Raw genomic sequence first — 20,827 nt, forward strand, 5'->3', positions numbered from 1 at the left:
AGAGCTGGAACAGCCCCCATTTATGGGACTTTCATTGACTTCAAAAGTATTTAGAAGCATAAATGCTCCTCCAGACCCTACACCTATATGGAGTGACACCCATGTTATAAGTTACAAAGTCATATGTTTATCATTCACCTTTGACCACCTTACCCGCCTTCTGCCCATTAATTCAACTCCCTTGATGCTTTTTTCTAATATTCCAAACCTATGAATAACATCAACCAACCAAAATAATAAACCTGTCAGAGACACTTTCCCTTTTCTCTTCCCAAGTGTGCAATTTCCCCGCACAATTACCAGGACCAAGGTCTGGGCCAAACCAAGATTCAGTCCTGGGCCAGTGACAGCTTTTCTATACCTAAAAATGTCAATTTTAAAGTTTGATATTGCATGAGCCAGCTTCCCAGTGGGACCCAGCATTTACTTCTAGCCTTTGCCGGACTGGAGGTATCACACTTCAGCGTCAGGGGGTTAAACCCTGGCTCAGCTGAAATCAGTGGGAGATTTGCCATTGACTTCAACAGGCCCAGAATTTCACCCCTGTTATTTTTCTGTACATGAAAGCTAATTAGCTCCCTTTTCAGAGGCTGAAGCAGTTCTTGTGTAACAGTTCTTGTGCACAGCTGGACTCATGGTACCTGGCTTTACAGGCAAAGGGGTTAAAAAAAAAAAAGTTCCTATACATTTTTTTAAAACTCTGACACATTTGTAAAACAATGTTTGTGTTAAATATGTTGCATATACAGAATACAGCAAACTGTGGTGTGGTGTAAAGATTTTATTAGCACTTGTTTTGTGATAAAACTTTTATACCACATCACGCCATCATATATTCCCTGTATATGAGCGCATATGTACATACATACGCATATAAATAAATGGTATATTTCTATATGCATATTAAGTTTGTAAAACTCCATTTTATGCTAATACCCACACGGTAGTTACAAATTCATGCTTTTATGCCTCCATCTCTTTCATTAAACACACACAGGCCATTGCGTCTCCTTCCAATATCTTTAATTAGCTTATTTTCCCACTCCTTGAAAATGACATCACACTTTTTATTTGTAAAGTCTGATAAAGCTTTCACCTTAAAAGGGCTGACTGTACAAAGATTGTCAATACAAAGTTTAAAGACACCACACAAGAAAATGACATTCAAGGCCATGTTCGGTTTGCCACACAAACAAAATAACAAGGATGTTCAATATTAAGCCTGAATTTTCTTTTGATCCTCAAGTTTTGTGCCTTTAAAAGTGAGGCCCACTTTCAATGCCATAGACTGATGTGTATGTATATATATCAAGCTCTTGAATTCAAAGTAAGGTCAGTGGTGGGTAGCTTTTAGCAAGTCCACCGTTCTTTTAAAATGTTCTCTATTTATTTCAAAAAGGTCAGGCCACATTCTGTCTCACTGGGGGAAAAATGGGTTCACATCTGGGTGACTAAGAGCAGACTCTCACTGAACTTATTTAGACATAGGAATGCTTTGTGTTTCCTGTAAGGCACAATACAGCCCTGCATATGAATGTCCCACGTTAGGGTGGAACAGAGTCAGCCCCATCAAGAGCTCAAGGAGGCACATTGCCTCATGGAGGCAAAACACTGTCTAAAGGGTGAAGTTCACCCATGTGTACAGAGCCATCGCAAAGCTTAAATCCCATTCAGGCCCTATTTTCATGGTTTAAGATGGCCTTAAGAGGTTTTGTGCTGGCCTTCTGCATGGGGGTGAATTTCACCTACCCCTTTGGAAGGGAGGGATATGGGAGTTGGTGGCGACATGTATTCACTTCCCAAGTTGAATGGGGATGGGCTATGGCCATACCTATGTCCTCCTGACCCGACCTGAGGGAGCTTACATTGCTAGTGGCACCAGTCTCACACAGACCTTATCCCCAGATAAGCACAACTTTGGCCATCATTTTCAAAAGTGACTAGTGGTTCGGGGTGCCGCCATTTTTGATTATCCAACCCGAGGGCCTTTAGAGGAAGCTGATGTTCAGAGGGCAGGAGCTCAGCACTTTGTGAAAATCAGGACCTTTAAGATATCTCAAGTTGGGCACGCAAAATCATTAGTGCCTTCTCAAAATCTTGGCCAGGAACCACAATTGTTCTTGGCTTCTGCACAACTAATATCTTAGTGGTGGTGGTGAACTAACTGTGACCTCCTTAATTTTTTTCCTGTTACGACCCTCCTCACAACCACACATATGACTCACATTTTAAAGACTGGAGCTTTGAAGGGCACTTGGTGAAGGTCTATTTCCAAGATGGAAAAGGTAATCCCTCCATCTGGACCAACTGGCAACATTTTAAAGTTTTCATTCCATTAAAGAAGATTCTGAAGCTCCAGGATGAAAGGGGGCAGAGAGGGTCAATGGCGAGTAAGAACGCTACTTGGGATGGAACACAATGACCTATGCTAAACACATTGTCATTTTTGAGTTAAAAGTAATCTAGCTGTACATGTCCGAGATCCTGCTGTCATCTTGGCAATGCCATGTGGCAGTCTCTTGTGATTCACTCAAAGTGGGGCCACACAGGAGGGTGCTTTTAAAGCAAGAGCGGTAAAGCTATTGCAGCATGTTTGGCATGTAACACCCTGCGGTCCCAGCCTACAGCACCACAGCACAAAAAGTGTTGGAAGAACTGTCCCCCTTATCTCTGAATTTGGATTTGTGTCATGCCCTTAACATTGCTTCAATGTGCATTAGCTTTGTGCAGGTTATGGTAATAAAAATACCAAACTTCTCATAGACTTGTATGAGAGGTAGACACAATGGATGGTGACATTTCTGCTACAGCCCTTACAGCCTCTCATGAAATACCAGTTTCCTAACTTCTTATAACATAGTTGATGTACATAGAAACTGTGCATAGACTTTTCCATGTGTGCATGGCTCACTCAGTAAACTGCAGCCATTAGCAAATCTTTGTTAAATCAGTACTTACAACACCCCAGTTATGCACATGGATGCTCATTCATGACGCTCACTGAAACCAAAGGGAGCTGTGCACCAGCATCCAAGATCAGAATTTAGTAACTAACTTTATGGCCTTATGGAATCAAAGCTGGTCTGGGTCCCCCTTTAATGGAGTGAAGGTTTGACGTGATAGACCATCTATAGTAAGCGCACAATAAGGGGTATAATAATCTGCACTCATTCCACTTCCATTACAACCAATAGGACTGCAACACAAGGAACAAATGTACAATACACCCCTTGCTGTATTATTCCAGAGCCTGTGGGTGAAATTCACACCAGTGCAGAAGGCCCTACACACCACTTACAAGCTCCAGCCAGTCAGGCGCTGAGCTCTCTGGCCCTGACCAGCAAAGCATTTAAAACGGTGCTGATTTTTAAGCATCTGACTATTCCCATTAATCTCAATGTGTCTGATCTGACTGATACTGAAGCCAATGGAAAATAACGTCAGCGCACAAGGCCCTATGTTTGCGAAGTTACGTGCTTTGGTGGCTCAAGGCCAGAGTACTGCTAAACCCGGAGTTGCGAGTTCAATCCTTGAGGGGGCCATTTAGGGATCTGGGGCAAAAATTGGGGATTGGTCCTGCTTTGAGCAGGGGTTGGACTAGATGACCTCCTGAGGTCCCTTCCAACCTTGATATTCTATGATTCTATGATTCTATGACTGAGCCATAAGCCCTTAACAGGGGGCTTAAGTGGTACAGAGGGCCTTGTGCAGGTTCCCCTTGCTGTGGTGAATTTCATCTCTATTGAATGTTTTATGCTCAGAAGCTGCTTTTATGGATCAAATAATTTGTTCAGACTTACAATCCGCCCCCCACCCCCAAACACTCAGAGGCAGAAGTCTACCTGATGGGCTCACGCCTAGGAACATTTCACTTTTAAAACCCTTTTTTTTAAAAGGTATTATTTTATCACAGGTCTCCGGTTCACGTGTTGTAATGTTAACCAAAAAAAAATCAAACCACGTTTTTAAATGAACGGTGGAACAAGTTTTCTTGTGCTCTGCGCTCTTCATTAATGAGGCCAGGATAACATGGGGTGTAGAGGCAGTGATCAGTCCGCAGCAAAACTTTCCGAACAGCACACGATAGCAGTTTCGGTTGGAAGTGATGGTGCCCGTAGTGCCAGAGATGCTGCTAGAACAATTACACATGGCTATTGTAAAAATGCATACAAACATATGACTTTCAATTTGGTTAAATAAAGTACTGTTATACGTTACATTGCTTATAGTTGGAGCATGGCACCTATAAGAACCTGGAAAAAACCCACAATTCATCTTTAGTTTCTTTGATCAAAAATACGTAGAGAAATGCCTGTTTTGAGGAAAATATCATACTTTTTTTCTTGTTTAACAAAATAAATTAAATATACATGACTTCTGTTTAAACTCTATATAGAATTACAAAGGTTTTATATTTGTGATTGAATTCATTTCTAGTCCATATAGGTATTTAATACGTTCTTTCTTTCTTTCTTTCTTTCTTTCTTTCTTTCTTGTTGTTTTAAATGAAACTGAAATGAGATTGTTTGAATCAACTGCAAAACATTATCTGGAAAGAAAAACCACACACAACCCTAGGTGCATATTTAGCAAATTCATTCTTCCATAAACAATTATTTTCTCTCTTTTCTCTCTCTTTTTATTTTTACTTGTTCATTTATTTTTCACTGATACAGTTAATCCAGTAGCTTGTCACTGTAAGCCATGAAGATCTGATTGAGAATCACAGCTAGCGGCATCAGAAAAGGGCAGCATGTTTTCTTTTCTTGACCTTCAGCAGTTCACTTATTATTAATTATTATTTCTTAAATATAAATATAAAGTAGCATTGTACAATGTCCTTCCTTCTTCCTGTCAGTGGCACTGAGTCATAGCATTGGGGTGAGTTGAACATTTTTAAAGATTTCAAGCAGTGCCCCCTTGGGGAAAACACAATACCCTTGATTTGCAGAAATGGAAACAGCCAGCTAAGTTATCACCAAATGTCAGGCAAAGTTACTGCTGGCGAGATGCATGTGGAGTTTCACTTCATAAATAGAAATGTGTTTTCCAGAAACTCTTCTGCTTATGTTTTCATTTGAAATTGGGCAATTGAATGTTTCAATTGATTACAGTCTCCTGGTGCTTTGGCACCATACCTCAGGTACTTCCTAGCTTCAGCCACTCTGAGATAAAGGGCTCTTCTGTACATTGCCAAGGGTAAGACGTCTGATGGGCCTTGCACCAAAACAGATGGCATGTGCTAGAGGCAGGAACTGCAATATCAACTGCAATACCATCATGTTCTCCTCTTCTTCTTCCTTTGCTTCGCAATGCAACAGGGTCGGTGGTGTTTCATGTCACAGCTTCCTGCCTTATCTGTTGCCATCTTGATTTAGACATACAAGAAGTTTCCATTGTTTTAGATGGCCGCCTTTGTGCTGAGATCGGGAATTCCTTCATTATTCCTCATCTACATCCTAATGGTAATAATAATAACAAAAAAAAAATCTCTTTCTCTCTCTCTCTCCCTCCTCCGTCCACTTTGCCTTTTGCCAGCAGTGTTAGCTGACTCGAAGCAGTCTGTTCTGAGGTACCATGAGAAAAAAAGCACCAATAAGCTACGGTCTGTGGCTGCCCTTTAACACTGATAATGAATGTGCTGATGCTGGTGAACTTTGCCTTCCACATGTGAGTGCGTGTGAGTGTGGATGTCTGTGTAAATCTTTGGGTACATTTTTGATGCCATGGCTGGGGCCAACGCAGGCCCTTGGGATAGCAAATGCTGCTGGTGGGCTACGTATTCCTCATAGTTTATGGAGGAGATGCAGTCCTTGTCAGGACCCTGGGAGACACAGATCCTGTCTCTGGCCTGCGGTCTGTGCATGGGAGCAGCAGTTGGGGGAGAGCAGGGCTTCTTTTTGGCCTGGCAGAGCCACAGGAGGATCGTCCCGAAGATGAAGACTGCTCCAGCGGGGATCCCGATGATCACCGGCCACGGCAGGCTGCTAGCGGAGGACGGGGCCACAGGGGCGCTGGGTGGCTTGGGATCTGGACATCAGGTTTGCATGAGAGAGAGAGAGAGAGTGTGTGTTACCAGAGGGAAAGGGAGAAATCGAAAGAGTTAATTAAAACCAGGAGAGGAGAATTCAAAACAGATGTCAAGCTAAGGCTGGTTTTTGTATAGTCTGTCTGACAACCCCAGCCATGCCAAATACAAGGGGGGACACACTGCCAACATCATAACGTTTTGCTGCTGTTTCTCCTTTGAAAAGCACTGAAAGGACAAACAAATCAATTTCTTTTGTTTAAGATGGAGGGAACCCTAAAAGGTTTTTTATCAATAATTTATTATGCTTTAGTTCCCCAGTTCTAGTGTCCTCTTCAGAGCCAGTCCAACAGATGGTCTCTCAGCCCCAGCGCTCAGAGATGGAGCTGGCTTCTCTGTCCAGACCAGAGGATGAAATGCAGGCCATGTCAGCTGCCCAGCAATTGGACCTGCATGATCTGGTTACGCGGAGCAGAGGCCTGTCCTATATTGGCCTCTGCCAGACACGTCTCTCTGTTCATTAAGTCTTAAATATCCTTCTCTAGTATCAATCCATCTTCCTGTAGCTAATACACACTCAGCAATACTCAGGCTAGGGACCATGCAGGAGAGGTACTTTGCAGGAGTGGTCTCTTATGTGGGCAGGAGGGCAAGTTTGGGACAGGAAGAGGCAGGTTAACTAGCATCCCTCCTGCAGCACCTCTTGGTGCTCTGCTGAGACAAGGGAGGACTAGGACTTCGTGTGGGATTCCCAGGCACTGCAGAACTGAGTGTGTGTGCTTGTTCAGGATAATCCAAGGTAGGGAGTCCCAGCTTCGGGTAAGTAAGAAGAATCCCATATAAGTCCTCTGCCATGTCTGAGGTTACTATTCGCTTCAACACTGACCCACTACTAATGGCTCAGGCCCTGATGCACTGCATCTGTACAGTGTCCCAGGAGCAGGATCGAGCCCTTAGTGACAGAGGCATACGTTTTTGTTCTCACCAGAGCAGCTCACTGCGTGCAGCACTTTATATTCAATTTTACAGCACCGTCACCACCGAGAATTGAACTGCAGATAGTCAAGAAATGCAGTTGATTATCCTTACAAACCTCTAGCATCCTGCATTCATGAACATGTTGTTCCATTTAAGCCCTAGTGAGACAGGCCGAAATGGCACTGTTCAGAATCAGATCCACACTCCCAAATTTCAGGGTTTAGGCCCCCTTTGCATAATAGTAGATTTTGTATAATATGCATCCAGAGCTCAATTAGTGGTGCTGCAGGAAACACAACTTTGAATTACCTAACTTAGGCACATGCCTGTGTCCATTCCTGGTCATAAAAGCACTTAAGCATGTACTGAACTGTAAACCTGTGCTTAATCCCATTGTCTTCAATAGGATTTACACATGTGTAAGTGCTGTGCTGAATAGGGATGGACTTAAGCACATGTTGAAAGCTGAGCTGCTTTGCTGAATCAGGGCTTTCAGGGCCAGATTTTGAAAGGTATCTAGGCACCTAAAAAGGCAGATGAGTCCTCAGTGGGGTTTTCAAAAAGCACCTAGGTGCCTAACTCCCATAGGGACCTGGGTGCCTAGGGGCTTTTGAAAATTCTGCTAGGGGGTTATCTGCAGCTGTAGCTACCTAGATAACTTTAAACATTTGGCCCTAAGGTACCAGAGCTCAGATAATGTGATGAAAGGTGCCATATAAAAATCTGAGATGACACATACGAGATCATTTGTGAATTCGCAATCCTAATCTTATACTCTACTGTACAATATTTTCAAATGTGTATAACTTTCTTTCCAAGCCAAACTTCTTTAAAGATGTCAATGACTTTTTTTCTTTCATTGAGGTCTAAATCTAGTGTTAGTCTGAAATAGTACATGTAGAGCTTGGGTTTTTTTAGTTATTTCAGTAAAAACAAACAAACAAACAAACAAACAAACAAACAAACAAAAAAATCACCAGAAAAACATCTTTTTTTTTTTTTAAATGCTTAATGTATACAATAAGGACCACATTTACACCACTTCTTTTCCTCTCCTCTCTTCTCTGAGCTGCAGTGGCTCTGCAGGGCGGAGAGGATGAAAAGCAAGGCCGATTTGTTTTTGTCACTAAAGCCAGCAGACTCTGGATTATAAAACCACTGTTCGGGGCAGGACCGCACTTTAAAGAGGGCAAAAGGGACAATGAAGAAGTTAGACTGGAAGCCCTAGAAAGCTCCTGTACTGCAGGTCTCAGCCACAGAGCAGAGCACAGGGCAGGAGCAAAGAGGGAAGCAGTTCTGAGCTCGGCAAAAGAGCTCCCAGGGACTCATCAAATAAGAAATTAACAAGCCTATCATAATCTCTTTCACACCCATTCTTCTCCTTTGGCCATGATCCTTACACTGTTTTCATTCTTCTCAGTTTATGGGCTTGTTTCATTGTTTCCTTTTACCAACAAACCAATTAAAAAAAAAACAGGCAGGGGAGGGGCATTCAGCTCCTTTGAGTGCCTGGGCTCACTTTACAGGGCGTTGCACAGACGGCATCACAATACGACTTCCCAGCCCTGCTCCAGCACAAAAGCAGATCAGGAATTTTCAACCCGGTTATTTAACCTTGCCGGAGCTGTTATTTATGCAGCAACCTACAAGGAGGCTCAGGGAGGAGATCAACTCAGGCACACCACGGGCAGTAGAAAAATCAGCATAATCTAGCCCCTCACCAAAGCTCGCCAGATCCCAAGCTGTGTAAATCAGTGAAGCTCCACTGAGTCAATGGAGGAAAGCGATTTATACCAGCTGAGGATCTGGATCAGCGATTGCAATGATGCCGCAATGCAGAACATGCTGGGCCAGGACAGTTTAGAAGGAAAGTTCCAGTCAACCCACACTCACCGGGCAACACTGTGAGGAAAGCACTGCGGAAGCTGTATCCCATTGTGTTTGCCCCTAGGCAGATGTACATCCCAGCGTCCTCCTCTTTGGCTCGTGTTATCATCAGTTTGTTTAAGTAGGAGCCGTCCGGACGGGACCAGACCTCCCCGGTGGGGAGCACGACAAACTTCTGCCCCCCGACGTCAATGGTGGAGTTGTACTTGTTCTCTGTGCCGTACTCCACCCTTTTCAGCCACTGGATGACGGGCTTGACGTCGCTGCGGACCTTGCACTGGAACGATGTGGTCCCACCATAGTCCACGGTCGTGTTCACAGGGTGCGTTCCTGTGAGAATGGGTTTGGACCGAGTCCTCTCTGCAAACAAATACAACACGGGATGAAAAATAAATTGTGTTCCTCAATCCAATTGGGGACTGTTTAAAGACAGAGGCTGCAAATCCCTCTGTCAGTGCTAAGGAATCAGGCCCCAGAAATCTCATATCAAAGGTATTTTCCATCTCTACTCTGATCACATTATCCCAGCTACCTACTGAGCTAGGGGCATCAGTATTCAGCCACCCAAGCCCCACTAATGTTACGGGGAGTCACACAGTTCAACCCCAGAACTAACTAGTTTCCCTCCTGCTTTAAAGAGGACTTTAAACTGTCACTCAACCGTAACACAAGGCCAGTTTATAAAGCTGCATTTCCCGGGTGGTATGCATAGGACTAGATATTGCAAGTGTTCAGTAATGGAGTGGTTGGGGAAAAGGGAAGACACTGAGCAGCCTTTCCCCTACTCTGTACCATCCATTCAAGGTTCTGGCCCTTTTGAAGTCCCTGTGCTCTCTTGAGTGCAAGAACTGTCCCCTGCTACTACCCCTCAGGGTGCTGGTGATCCCAAAAAGGAGAGTCAAGGAGGAGGATGGGCCACATACCCCATTGCTGAGACTGGCTAGTGTAGCTGAATGGCCACAGAGGTGAAGGCAGGTTGCATGCTCGGAAGGGGTGCTGCAGCAGCTGCTGTCCTGACTGCATCTTGAGCATGGATTGCACCTCCTTAGGAGAAGCATTTCCCAGAGCTCTCCCGCAGGGCACAGTTGCCAACTTTCACATGGTAAATAAGCACCCCAACTTTCACAAGAAGCCAAAAATCAAGCTAATCCCATTTCAAAACAAGGCCAAACCAAGCCAATCCCTAAGAACCCCAATACTCTATGTGACTAGATCCGCCCAGTGGGCAATCTGGGATTGCAGTGGGCCCGCTGTGCACCCCTGACTCTCTCCCCAACTAGTCCCTGCTTGCCTCCCCTTACCCCTGCTTGCCGGGAGCTGATCAAAAAAAGAAGCAACAAGCTACAAGCCAAACAAGCAACAAGCCAAAAACTAGCCAACAAACAACTCACAAGCCAATTAAGCAAAAAAAAAACCCCAAACCCCAATTTCTGCATTTTTTTCGTGGGTTTGGCATGTCTGTTGCAGGGGCACAGTGCAGTTCTGCACTGCCCCAGCACAGGCCTGTGCTTACTGGTGCACTTTGACCCTCAGGGGCATAACACCTGCTGCGTTATTCTCTGAATCTGGAACAGGGCAGGTAAGTGTCCTGAGCCAGGATGAAAAAGGGCAAACCACACCGACACTTTCCTGTCATTATTCCAGAAAGAAATTCAGAAAACCCTGCAGGATAGTGTAGCAAGGGTGGCAACCTAAACTGACTGTTATGGCAAAAGTGCTCCTGGCATTAATCGTGATGCTGGCCCATAGCATCACCAGGCTAGCTTCCTGCTAGGGTGGCAGTTATATATAATCTTAGGATGTTTCCATGGGGCAGTCCTGCATGTTCCCTGCTAGATCTGTAGGATATTGTGTGCTGTAGCCACGGGGACCTATTATGAATCAACAGGAGAGTCACAGGTCCAGGCTGTTGCTAGCCCAGTGTGGGTACGACAAGAGAGGGAAAGGAACATTCCCTCTCCTTGCACAGGGCAATCCCTGTCTCTCCAAAAGCCCCCTAGACTTACCAAAGAAGACGGGACAAGGTCACTCCACTTTCTGCACTAGCCAGCTGATGGTGGGGAGTGCAGGCTGCATCCTGTTAATGGGGGCAGCAATGGCTACTCAGGGACATGCTTCCTGAAGTCCACTTGGAGGAGTGCTTCATCACTGGGGCTGGCAGAATGCCTGTGGGAACCTGATGCTGATGGGAAGTCCTCCATCTTTCCCCCACTTTCCTGGCTCAGGGAGGCTTACACACCAAGTTTTAAGCCCATAGGTGTTAGGGGTGGGAAAGACCTCCTAAGTCAAGTACTTCACTTCCACCTGCATAAACTCTTATTTCGTCTAGTCTAATCGCAAATGTGCTAAGCATGGAGAAGCCACCACTTCCCGTGTCGTTTTCTGAGGAGAACTCCACAGCCGTCTTGCTTCCCTAGTCAGCAGGGAAGCCTTCTCTGCCCTCTGACCATCTCATCTCAGCAGCACTCCAAGATTCCCCTGCTGGCCGGGGAAGCAAGATACCATGATAGAAAATCAAACCCAGGGTTCTCAAAGAGCATTAAGACTAGCTCACCAGACCAGCCTATTATTATTTATTATTACTAAACTCAGCGGCCTCAGGCAGGGACCCCATTTTGTCAGGCACTGTGAAAGAAAAGTGTATCCATTATTGCAAGGGTGCTGAATAGATTCCAATGCTCACATCTGAAAGTCAGTATTTACCACCCGTTTCTGGAGAGAGGTATCTGAAGTACCACAGATTTCCCTCGTCTAGGTGCAGGGAGACACTGTTGCCTCAGATATCAGTGTGTGGCAACGGCTGGCAAATGCTGACCTTTTAATGGAAACCACCCTTGGGCTGGGTGTGTAAAGAACCAGTTCCCAGTATCACCGGGCAGGCATTGAGGTGGGAGGAAGGAACAATGTTCCATACTTTGATGAATCAGGATAGGATGTACAGGAGGCTATCAGCACCGAGACCCCAGGGAACGTGGGCCAGCGTGGCAGAAATGTCACATATTCTTAAGAGATCGTACATGAGGAACACACCAGCAGGGATCGAAGCTGGAAAGACCTAGACTCAGATAAGCAAGTGAGACTGAGAAGTGGAGGCTTGGGGAAGATTTAAGGAAGGAAATTTAATAAAACCTGAAACGCCCATGGCATGTTATTAAAATAGGAGGAAGCCTGTGAAAATGCTGTAATACTCTTATCGCTTTGGTTCTATTGCCCCTTTGGTCACTGTTTTTGTTCCTAGCCAGAAAACGCTAATGACAACAAGGGTTACATATATCTGTAGGTTGATAAAAACCAAGATAAATGGGGACTACTCTCTGACACAGAAAAGGGTTTGTTCCTGGTGCCGTCTGGTTTTGATGAAGTGAAAATGCCACAACTGACATTAGGATGGGACTTGATTCATTTCCCTGTCTCTGCTTCTGGTTTTAGTGTAAACACATGTTTTTACCGTCTCCACACAGCTGCATTTTTATTGATACCAGATGTCCAGCAGGTTTGTGCATTCGGAGCACAACACAACTCCCCACATGTGCTTTTAATTCCTGTTATTCTAGAGAAAGGGAGTTATCAGAGAGCAGATTTCACACCGGGATTAACTTGATCATGCTAAAACACATGCACTAACATATGAAGAACATGCTTTCTCTGTATCATGTGTTGCTTTATGGTCTTCCGTGCTCCTGCTCCTGACTATATTTGATCCTTAGTGAGGTTACAGGAATAAACCATCCTGATGTGTAGAAAGAATAGTAAATATGGCAGGCGACCAGCTTGGCTTAACAGTGAAATCCTTGCTCATCTTAAACACAAAAAAGCAGCTTAGAAGAAGTGGAAGATTGGACAAATGACCAGGGAAGAGTATAAAAATATTGCTCAGGCATGCAAGAGTGAAATCAGGAAGGCCAAATCACACCTGGAGTTGCAGCTAGCAAGAGATGTTAAAAGTAACAAGAAGGGTTTCTTCAGGTATGTTGGCAACAAGAAGAAAGTCAAGGAAATTGTGGGCCCCTTACTGAATGAGGGAGGCAACCTGGTGACAGAGGACGTGGAAAAAACTAATGTACTCAATGCTTTTTTTGCCTCTGTCTTCACAAACAAGGTCAGCTCTCAGACTACTGCACTGGACAGCACAGCATGGGGAGGAGGTGACCAGCACTCTGTGGAGAAAGAAGTGGTTTGGGACTATTTAGAAAAGCTGGACTAGCACAAGTCCATGGGGCCGGATGCGCTGTATCCGAGAGTGCTAAAGGAGTTGGTGGATGTGATTGCAGAGCCATTGGCCATTATCTTTGAAAACTCATGGTGATCGGGGGAGGTCCCGGATGACTGGAAAAAGGCTAATGTAGTGCCCATCTATAAAAAAGGGAAGAAGGAGGATCCGGGGAACTACAGGCCAGTCAGCCTCACCTCAGTCCCTGGAAAAATCATGGAGCAGGTCCTCAAGAAATCAATTGTGAAGCACTTAGAGGAGACGAAAGTGATCAGGAACAGTCAATATGGAATCACCAAGGGCAAGTCATGCCTGACTAATCTAATTGCCTTCTATGAAGAGATAACTGGCTCTGTGGATGAGGGGAAAGCAGTGGACGTGTTGTTCCTTGACTTTAGCAAAGCTTTTGATACCGTCTCCCACAGTATTCTTGCCAGCAAGTTAAAGAAGTATGGGCTGGATGAATGGACTATAAGGTGGATAGAAAGCTGGCTAGATTGTCGGGCTCAACGGGTAGTGATCAATGGCTCCATGTCTAGTTGGCAGCCGGTATCAGGTGGAGTGCCCTAAGGGTCAAACCTGGGGTCAGTTTTGTTCAATATCTTCATTAATGATCTGGAGGATGGTGTGGACTGCACCCTCAGCAAGTTTGCAGATAACACTAAATTGGGAGGAGAGGTAGATACGCTGGGGGTAGGGATAGGATACAGAGGGCCCTAGACAAATTAGAGGATTGGGCCAAAAGAAATCTGATGAGGTTCAACAAAGACAAGTGCAGAGTCCTGCACTTCGGACGGAAGAATCCCATGCACTGCTACAGACTAGGGACCGAATGGCTAGGCAGCAGTTCTGCAGAAAAGGAACTAGGGGTTACAGCGGACGAGAAGCTGGATATGAGTCAACAGTGTGCCCTTGTTGCCAAGAACGCTAACGGCATTTTGGGCTGTATAAGTTGGGGCATTGCCAGCAGATCGAGGGACGTGATTGTTCCCCTCTATTCGACATTGGTGAGGCCTCATCTGGAGTACTGTGTCCAGTTTTGGACCAAACACTACAAGAAGGATGTGTAAAAATTGGAAAGAGTCCAGCGGAGGGCAACAAAAATTATTAGGGGACTGGAACACATGAGTTATGAGGTGAGGCTGAGGGAACTAGGGATGTTTAGTCTATGGAAGAGAAGAATGAGGGGGGATTTGATAGCTGCTTTCAACTACCTGAAAGGGGGTTCCAAAGAGGATGGATCTAGACTGTTCTCAGTGGTAGCAGATGACAGAACGAGGAGTAATGGTCTCAAATTGCAGTGGGGGAGGTTTAGGTTGGATATTAGGAAAAACTTTTTCATTAGGAGGGTGGTGAAGCACTGGAATGCATTACCTAGGGAGGTGGTGGAATCTCCTTCCTTTAAGGTTTTTAAGGTAAGGCTTGACAAAGCCCTGGCTGGGATGATTTAGTTGGGGATTGGTCCTGCTTTTGAGCAGGGGGTTGGACTAGATGACCTCCTGAGGTCCCTTCCAACCCTGATATTCTATGATTCTATGATCTCCCCTCTCACAGCCTTTCTCCTCCTCTTTCTTGAGCTTGCAGCATCATAATCATTTGCATGGCACCATACTAGGCTATCATAAACATAGCATAATCCAAGGAATAGAAGCTCTTCCTCACTTGATCTGAGTAGCTTCTCCAGTATAATTATTTTCAAAAATAATAAGACAGGAAATTAGAGCCACAGAATCCTCTATCGGGTTACATACAGAGGACAGCAATCTAGTTCATCCCACTGCCACAGCAGGACAATCCCCTATAGCATGTGCCCTAAGGTCCAGATTTATAGAGGTATTCAGGTGCTAAAGATGCAAGATAGATGCCCCATGGGATTTTCAAAGTGCCTAGGCGCCTAACTCCCAATGGGTGCCTGAATTCAGTGCCTCAGAGTCAGGCATCTAGGCACTTTTGAAAATTCCAGTAGGCTTCTATCTGTAACTTTAGGTTCCTAAATACCTTTAAAAATCTGGGCCTAAATGCTTTGTCTTGTTAATTTTTAATTACTCTAGTGATGGGACTTTTATCACTTTCCTTGGGAGACTGCTCTATGACTCAACAGAATGCTTTTCTCTGATATCCGTCCTAATTTTTCCACTGATTCACTTCATCCCATTATCTCTGAGTAGCCACCCTAAACTATTTTTATTCAGACACATTAAAGGCTTTATCCAACCCACAATGAAGTCAATAGAACAACTCCCAATGGCTCTTAGACCCTAAAAGTGGGACTCTCTGGTCTGTAGTCTGAAATCGCACTTAACTTTTTTGGCAGGCACATCACCTTATGAGCACACATACCGGGCTGATCACTGTCACCATTAGTTCTCTCTCTAGATAGTAGTTTTTCCCGAGTACCTCCCTGCTACTCTGGGAGTTGCTCTCACCAGACATACTAACCTGCATTTATCAGGATGTATCACATTTTATTATTTCCTGCCCATGTTTCTGACCTCTCTATTAGAGACTCTGAAGAATTGTTTCTCTGTCTGCGCTGAAGTTTGCAACACCTCCCAGTTTAGTGTAATCTGGGAATTCAGTTTCTGGCATTGCACACAGCTCTTGGTACAATGTTCTATTTATTCAAGTCAGCGCACTTGTAAAAGCCCTTTCCTAATAACCCACTCAGCCCAGAGGCGGCACTTACGGATTACTTCAACTTTATATGTTGCATTGATTTCTCCAACTTTGTTAAACACTCGGCACGTGTATTTCCCACTGTCCTCAGGCTTTAAGCTCTTCAAATTCAATGTCCACTTCTTCTTCTTGTTCTCCCCAATCTCCTGAGGTGTGAGGGGCTTATTATCCTTCAGCCAGGTGATGTCAGGCCTAGGGTTTCCACTGGCAACACACTTCAGGCGGACTGAGCTTCCTACAGGCCGTGCAATCACCCTCCGTCTCATCTTGGCAGGTTGCGTGAATCTGGGCCGGGCTGCAAAGGACACAAAGTGTTGATTACACTAAGCAAGGTGCATGATGGACCACACAACCAGAGCACTACACGGTTATCTATAGGGACTGCCGCCATTGTTTCTGAGACACTCTACTCCAAATATGCAAGAAATGCCCATGCATCACTACTGCATACACTGGTCCAGTGTGGTTCCTTCATAAAAATAAGTATTACGTAGGTTCGTAGATTTTAAGGTCAGAAGGGACCATTTTGATCACTGGTTTGAATTCCTACATAAGACAGGCCATAGAATTTCACTCTATAATTATGGCAGTGGATTACAGCAATGTCACAAAATAATATCAGAGTCACCTGTACTTCAGGGCAGAATTTGGCCTCATAGTTTCCCTTAGCAGTATGGCCACCTTTCAGGACACAACTATAGAATTATATTCTTTGCATTTCTTGGGTTCAGTCATGACCAGAAGCAGAATCCAGAGTTCCATAAGCTTGATTGTTCTTCTGGTCTATTTCTGATCATCCAGAGTGGAGATAAGCACCCTCCACACCTGCTGATTTTAATGGGAGTTGAGAGTGCTCAGCAACTCCCAAAACGTGGCCAAATGCCAGCAGAGAGTCAGAGAAATTGTACAAGGAACCTGCTCTTTCTGTAACTCATAGCCAATTTTACAAGGTCCAGAGCTTCAGATTGTCCAGATGAGCATCCAGAGTTCTGAGTGCTGATCTGAACTGAACTTTCTGAGATTCATTCAGCTTTAATTTATGAAAAATTAATACTAAAAAGCAGTCTCATTCCAAAAAAACAAACAAAAAACAAACAAAAAAAATCCATGAGTTTCTGAGGTTAGGAAGAGCTACTAACCCACTCATTCCACATGACAGGTGAGCAGAAACATGGCACAGGGCTGTTCCATTACAATAGCATCTGGGAGACCTAGCAATGGGTAGTGGGTTCTTCTGCAACCTTGTCCTCAAGGAAGCACAAGTTCTCAAGTGGAAGCTCACAATGGACCAAATCCTGACCTCACAAAAGTCAACAGGAAGTGCAGGATTTACAAAAGTACCCAAGGGAATTAGGCGCTCAGTTCCTACTGATTTTTGAAGACATTATTTCAATTATTCATTAAATTCCACAACAGAATTTCAGAGGAAAAGGGGGTGGAATAATATTGTCCACATGGCTTTAATAGTTTTGCACTGTGTCCTTTCTGTAAAATAAATGGATGGCCTGATTTACCAATATGATAAAAAAAAATCTATTAAAAAGCTCTTAAAAATTGCTACAGTGGAATATGGCAGTTTCAAGGCCAGAACCTTGTCTAAGAGCGGCCTGTAATGAACAATTCAGAAGATGGCATAAATCCCCCACAATTACTCTCGTTATGCAATACTACACCCGGGGCATTTCTTAGCGCAATCTCCTGCCAAGCCTACTTCCACTTCTTCCTCTTCAGCCTACCTAACTCCCACCTGGCAATCCTCCAGTCTATCCAAAACACTCCAGCCAAACTCACCTTCCTCTCTCACTACTTTGACCATGCCAGTCCCATCTCAAGATTCCAGTCAGTGGCTCCCTGTCAGACTCAAACTCCTTTCCCTCACTATTCCTCTACACAGCTCTGCCCTGGTTACATCTTGTGTCTTGCTTCCCCTAAATCTCTCACTCAGGCCTAGAGCAAAGCCCCACTTGCACTTTCTCGCTTTCTGTCTCCTGTGCCAGATGTATCCTCTGTGATCCTTTCCTCCTTCAAACACCCTCCTCCAAGCCCCCTTCCTTCCTCCATGTCTCCAGTGACCCACCCTCCCACACCAGCCTAATGAAATCTAAATTAATAGCTCTTCCTCCCAGCCCCAAAGGGAGCTGACAAGCTGCGTGCCTTGCCTTGAGCACAACCTTATATCCTTCCTTCATGTAACGCCCCTTCCCTTCCTTCCTGTGACTTGCTCGGCCGCTGCCATCTCTCCTGGCACCCTGTCATGATGTGTCTCACCTAGCGTGTAAGGGCCTTGAGGCAGGAGCCGCATCTTTAATTCTATCTGGAAAGAACCATGCAAATATTGAATAGATGGATGTGACTGGCCTTCTCTATGACACACTGGGGCAGGGTACACCGATTAGCCACCGGAGTGTGTCACTGCAGCAGAACAGCCGTGGGAATGCCAGGAAAGCTGTGCTTGAGGTGCTCTCCGAGCTCCCCAGTGCACAGGGAGAGTCTCACAACACCTCCTCAGGGGGTGCAGCAGGCTCCCCGACCGTGCATCCAGCCAGCTCTGTTCTCCAGTGCACAGGGAGAGCCTCACGACACCTCCTAAGGGGGCTCAGCAGGCTCTCCTGTTAGGATATAGATAATCAGGCCTGTCTGTAAAGGCCTATACTCTAAGAATTTAGTTGTATTCTTATCACTTAGCTAGTTATAGAGGTATAAAAGAAAGAATCAAAATCACTGTCTGCCAGTGTAAGGGCCTTCTCTTACTGTGACAGTCTGAGGCCTTGTTCTTAGGCTCAGGCCTTTGGCTAAGCAGCAGAGGCAGCCATAAGCTGGGAAGCGACCGGTCACCTCCTCACATTCCAACCTAGTCACATTGAAATAAGGTGCTATTGGGCTGTTAGGAATACAATCCTGTCCTGATAATGCCTGTCACCTCCAGAGAAAGGGAAGTGTCTAGAAGATGTAAAAGGAAACTTAGTTTGATAGCATCCTGTCTGGCAAGAAGTCACTTATCACTAGCTGGGATGTGAAATCCTCACTTCTGTATTGTTTTGTCATTATAGTTCCCACTTTGCTATTGTTTATTTACATGGTCTCTGTCTGGTTCTGTGAGTGTATCTGTCTGCTGTATAATTAATTTTGCTGGGTGTAAACTAATTAAGGTGGTGGGATATAATTGGTTACATAATCATGTTACAATATGTTAGGATTGGTTAGTTAAATTTCAGGAAAATGATTGGTTAAGGTATAGCTAAGCAGAACTCAAGTTTTATTATATAGTCTGCAGTCAATCAGGAAGTGGGTGCATGGGTGGGGGAAATGGGAACAGGGAATGGGGGTGGGGAATTGGAATCATGTTTTGCTAAGGGAGGGAATGGGAACAGAATGGGGGTGGGGAAATTGGAATCATGTTTTGCAAAGGGGGGGAAATGGGAACAGGGACACAGGTATGGCTCTGTGGTATCAGAGCTGGGAAGGGGGACACTAAGGAAGGAAACTGGAATCATGCTTGCTGGAAGTTCACCCCAATAAACATCGAATTGTTTGCACTTTTGGACTTTGGGTATTGTTGCTCTCTGTTCATGCGAGAAGGACCAGGGAAGTAAGTGGGTGAAGGAATAAGCCCCCTAACATCCCTGACCGTGCATCCAGCCAGCTCTGTTCTCCAGTGCACAGGTGTGGTGGGGCCCTGGTCCATGAGGTGTCCGTAGGGGCACAGGCCGGGAGCAGTCCCTGTGCTCAGCAGAGCACAAGCACTGCAATTGTTCTCGGTATATGAAGGGAGAAACTCCCCACCTCCACGTACAACCTGGCTCATTATGGATGAGCTGCTCACTCTAGTGCTTTTTGTGGCTTCACAACGGTGGCAAAAATTACAGCCCGAGCTCTGTTGGAGGCTGGTTTATGGCTGCTGTGCCACTCCTGCTCCGTCCCCTCACTACTCAGGAGTGGGAGAGGCTGGCGGGCAGCTCCCTGGGCGTGAGGATGTTGGCGCGCAGGCCTCACACACTTGAGGAAAAGAAGCCGGGTCCCTCACAGATCTGAGTGTGTGTCACACGCACTGGCCTCAGGCCCAGCCACTCTGTCTGGGAAGGAGGCTGCCCATGGCGCTTCTTCTCTTCAAGGCCCTTTCTTGTATGAGCAGCCAGCCCCCGCCTTACCCCCCACCCTCACCCACGGCTGTCCTTCTGGATCTTCGCCATGTCATGTTATTTCAAACCCTGGTGCAGAAATGCTTCACTCTCCACGCAGGGGCTTTCATGTGTAACCTAATGAACCGGAGCAACTCCTGCACTGAATGTACTACCAGCGACAGCTGGGGCAGCTAGTGTCACGTGCTAGCCCATCCCATCGGTTTCTGTGTAAATTGCTGGGTATTCCCTCGAGCATCTCCTGAAACCAGAGGCCTCCTATCCAGTAAAAACAGTCATGCTCCCAGAGAGATAATTAACCTGTTCAGCACCACGCTCTGGGAGCGCTCGAAACCATGGGGTTTAGCTGCCGTCCTGGAGACAAATGCCAATAGGGCCACAGGGTGCTTTCATTATGGGTGTGGAGAGTCAGGCTATGAGACACAGAAGTGGTCATCATCCAGCAGTGAAATGGGTCTAACTGGTTATCTTTTAACAAGGCAATAATTTACTCCATGCACATGAACTGAAGCCCATGTAAGGGTAGATTTTCACTCGATGGGATTTCTACACTAGCATTAGCATTTCACAGTGCAGCTCCAGAATAGGCACATTCACTAATATCTTTTGTACTGACCGATGAGTCACATCACTGACTTTAATCTTGGAACTTCATGTGTAACTGCCCATATCTTCCCTCTGCTTGCATAAAAATATTTCAATAGGGTTTGTTTTCCCACCTAGTTCCTGCACAGGGACAATATTGTAAAACAGGGTCGGCATTTTCCTCACTACAGTCAGGTCAACAACAGCTCAGTTTGCTTTCACTCCTATCTCATCCCTCGAGAACTTTTGTTTGGAGTCCTGTGTTCACCCCTCTGACAATCCCTCTCTTAGACATGGCAATCTACAGGTAAAATAATACTTTTT

At 45.3% G+C, this 20,827-nt stretch overlaps 1 protein-coding gene across 1 annotated transcript in view; it reads right to left on the reverse strand.

The window, feature by feature from the left end:
- Positions 1 to 714: 714 nt before the first annotated feature.
- Positions 715 to 20,827, reverse strand: part of FGFRL1 (fibroblast growth factor receptor like 1) — a 253,333-nt gene continuing 233,220 nt past the window's right edge. The window contains exons 5-7 of the mRNA XM_073342841.1: positions 15,790 to 16,074; positions 8,900 to 9,253; positions 715 to 6,030 (exon numbers count right to left, since the gene is read on the reverse strand). Of these exons, the coding sequence (XP_073198942.1) occupies positions 5,621 to 6,030; positions 8,900 to 9,253; positions 15,790 to 16,074 (1,049 nt within the window). The 3' untranslated portion in view covers positions 715 to 5,620. The remainder of the gene's footprint in view (positions 6,031 to 8,899; positions 9,254 to 15,789; positions 16,075 to 20,827) is intronic.

This window comes from Lepidochelys kempii, chromosome 4 (genome assembly GCF_965140265.1).
Source record: "Lepidochelys kempii isolate rLepKem1 chromosome 4, rLepKem1.hap2, whole genome shotgun sequence".
NCBI lineage: Eukaryota > Metazoa > Chordata > Testudines > Cheloniidae > Lepidochelys > Lepidochelys kempii.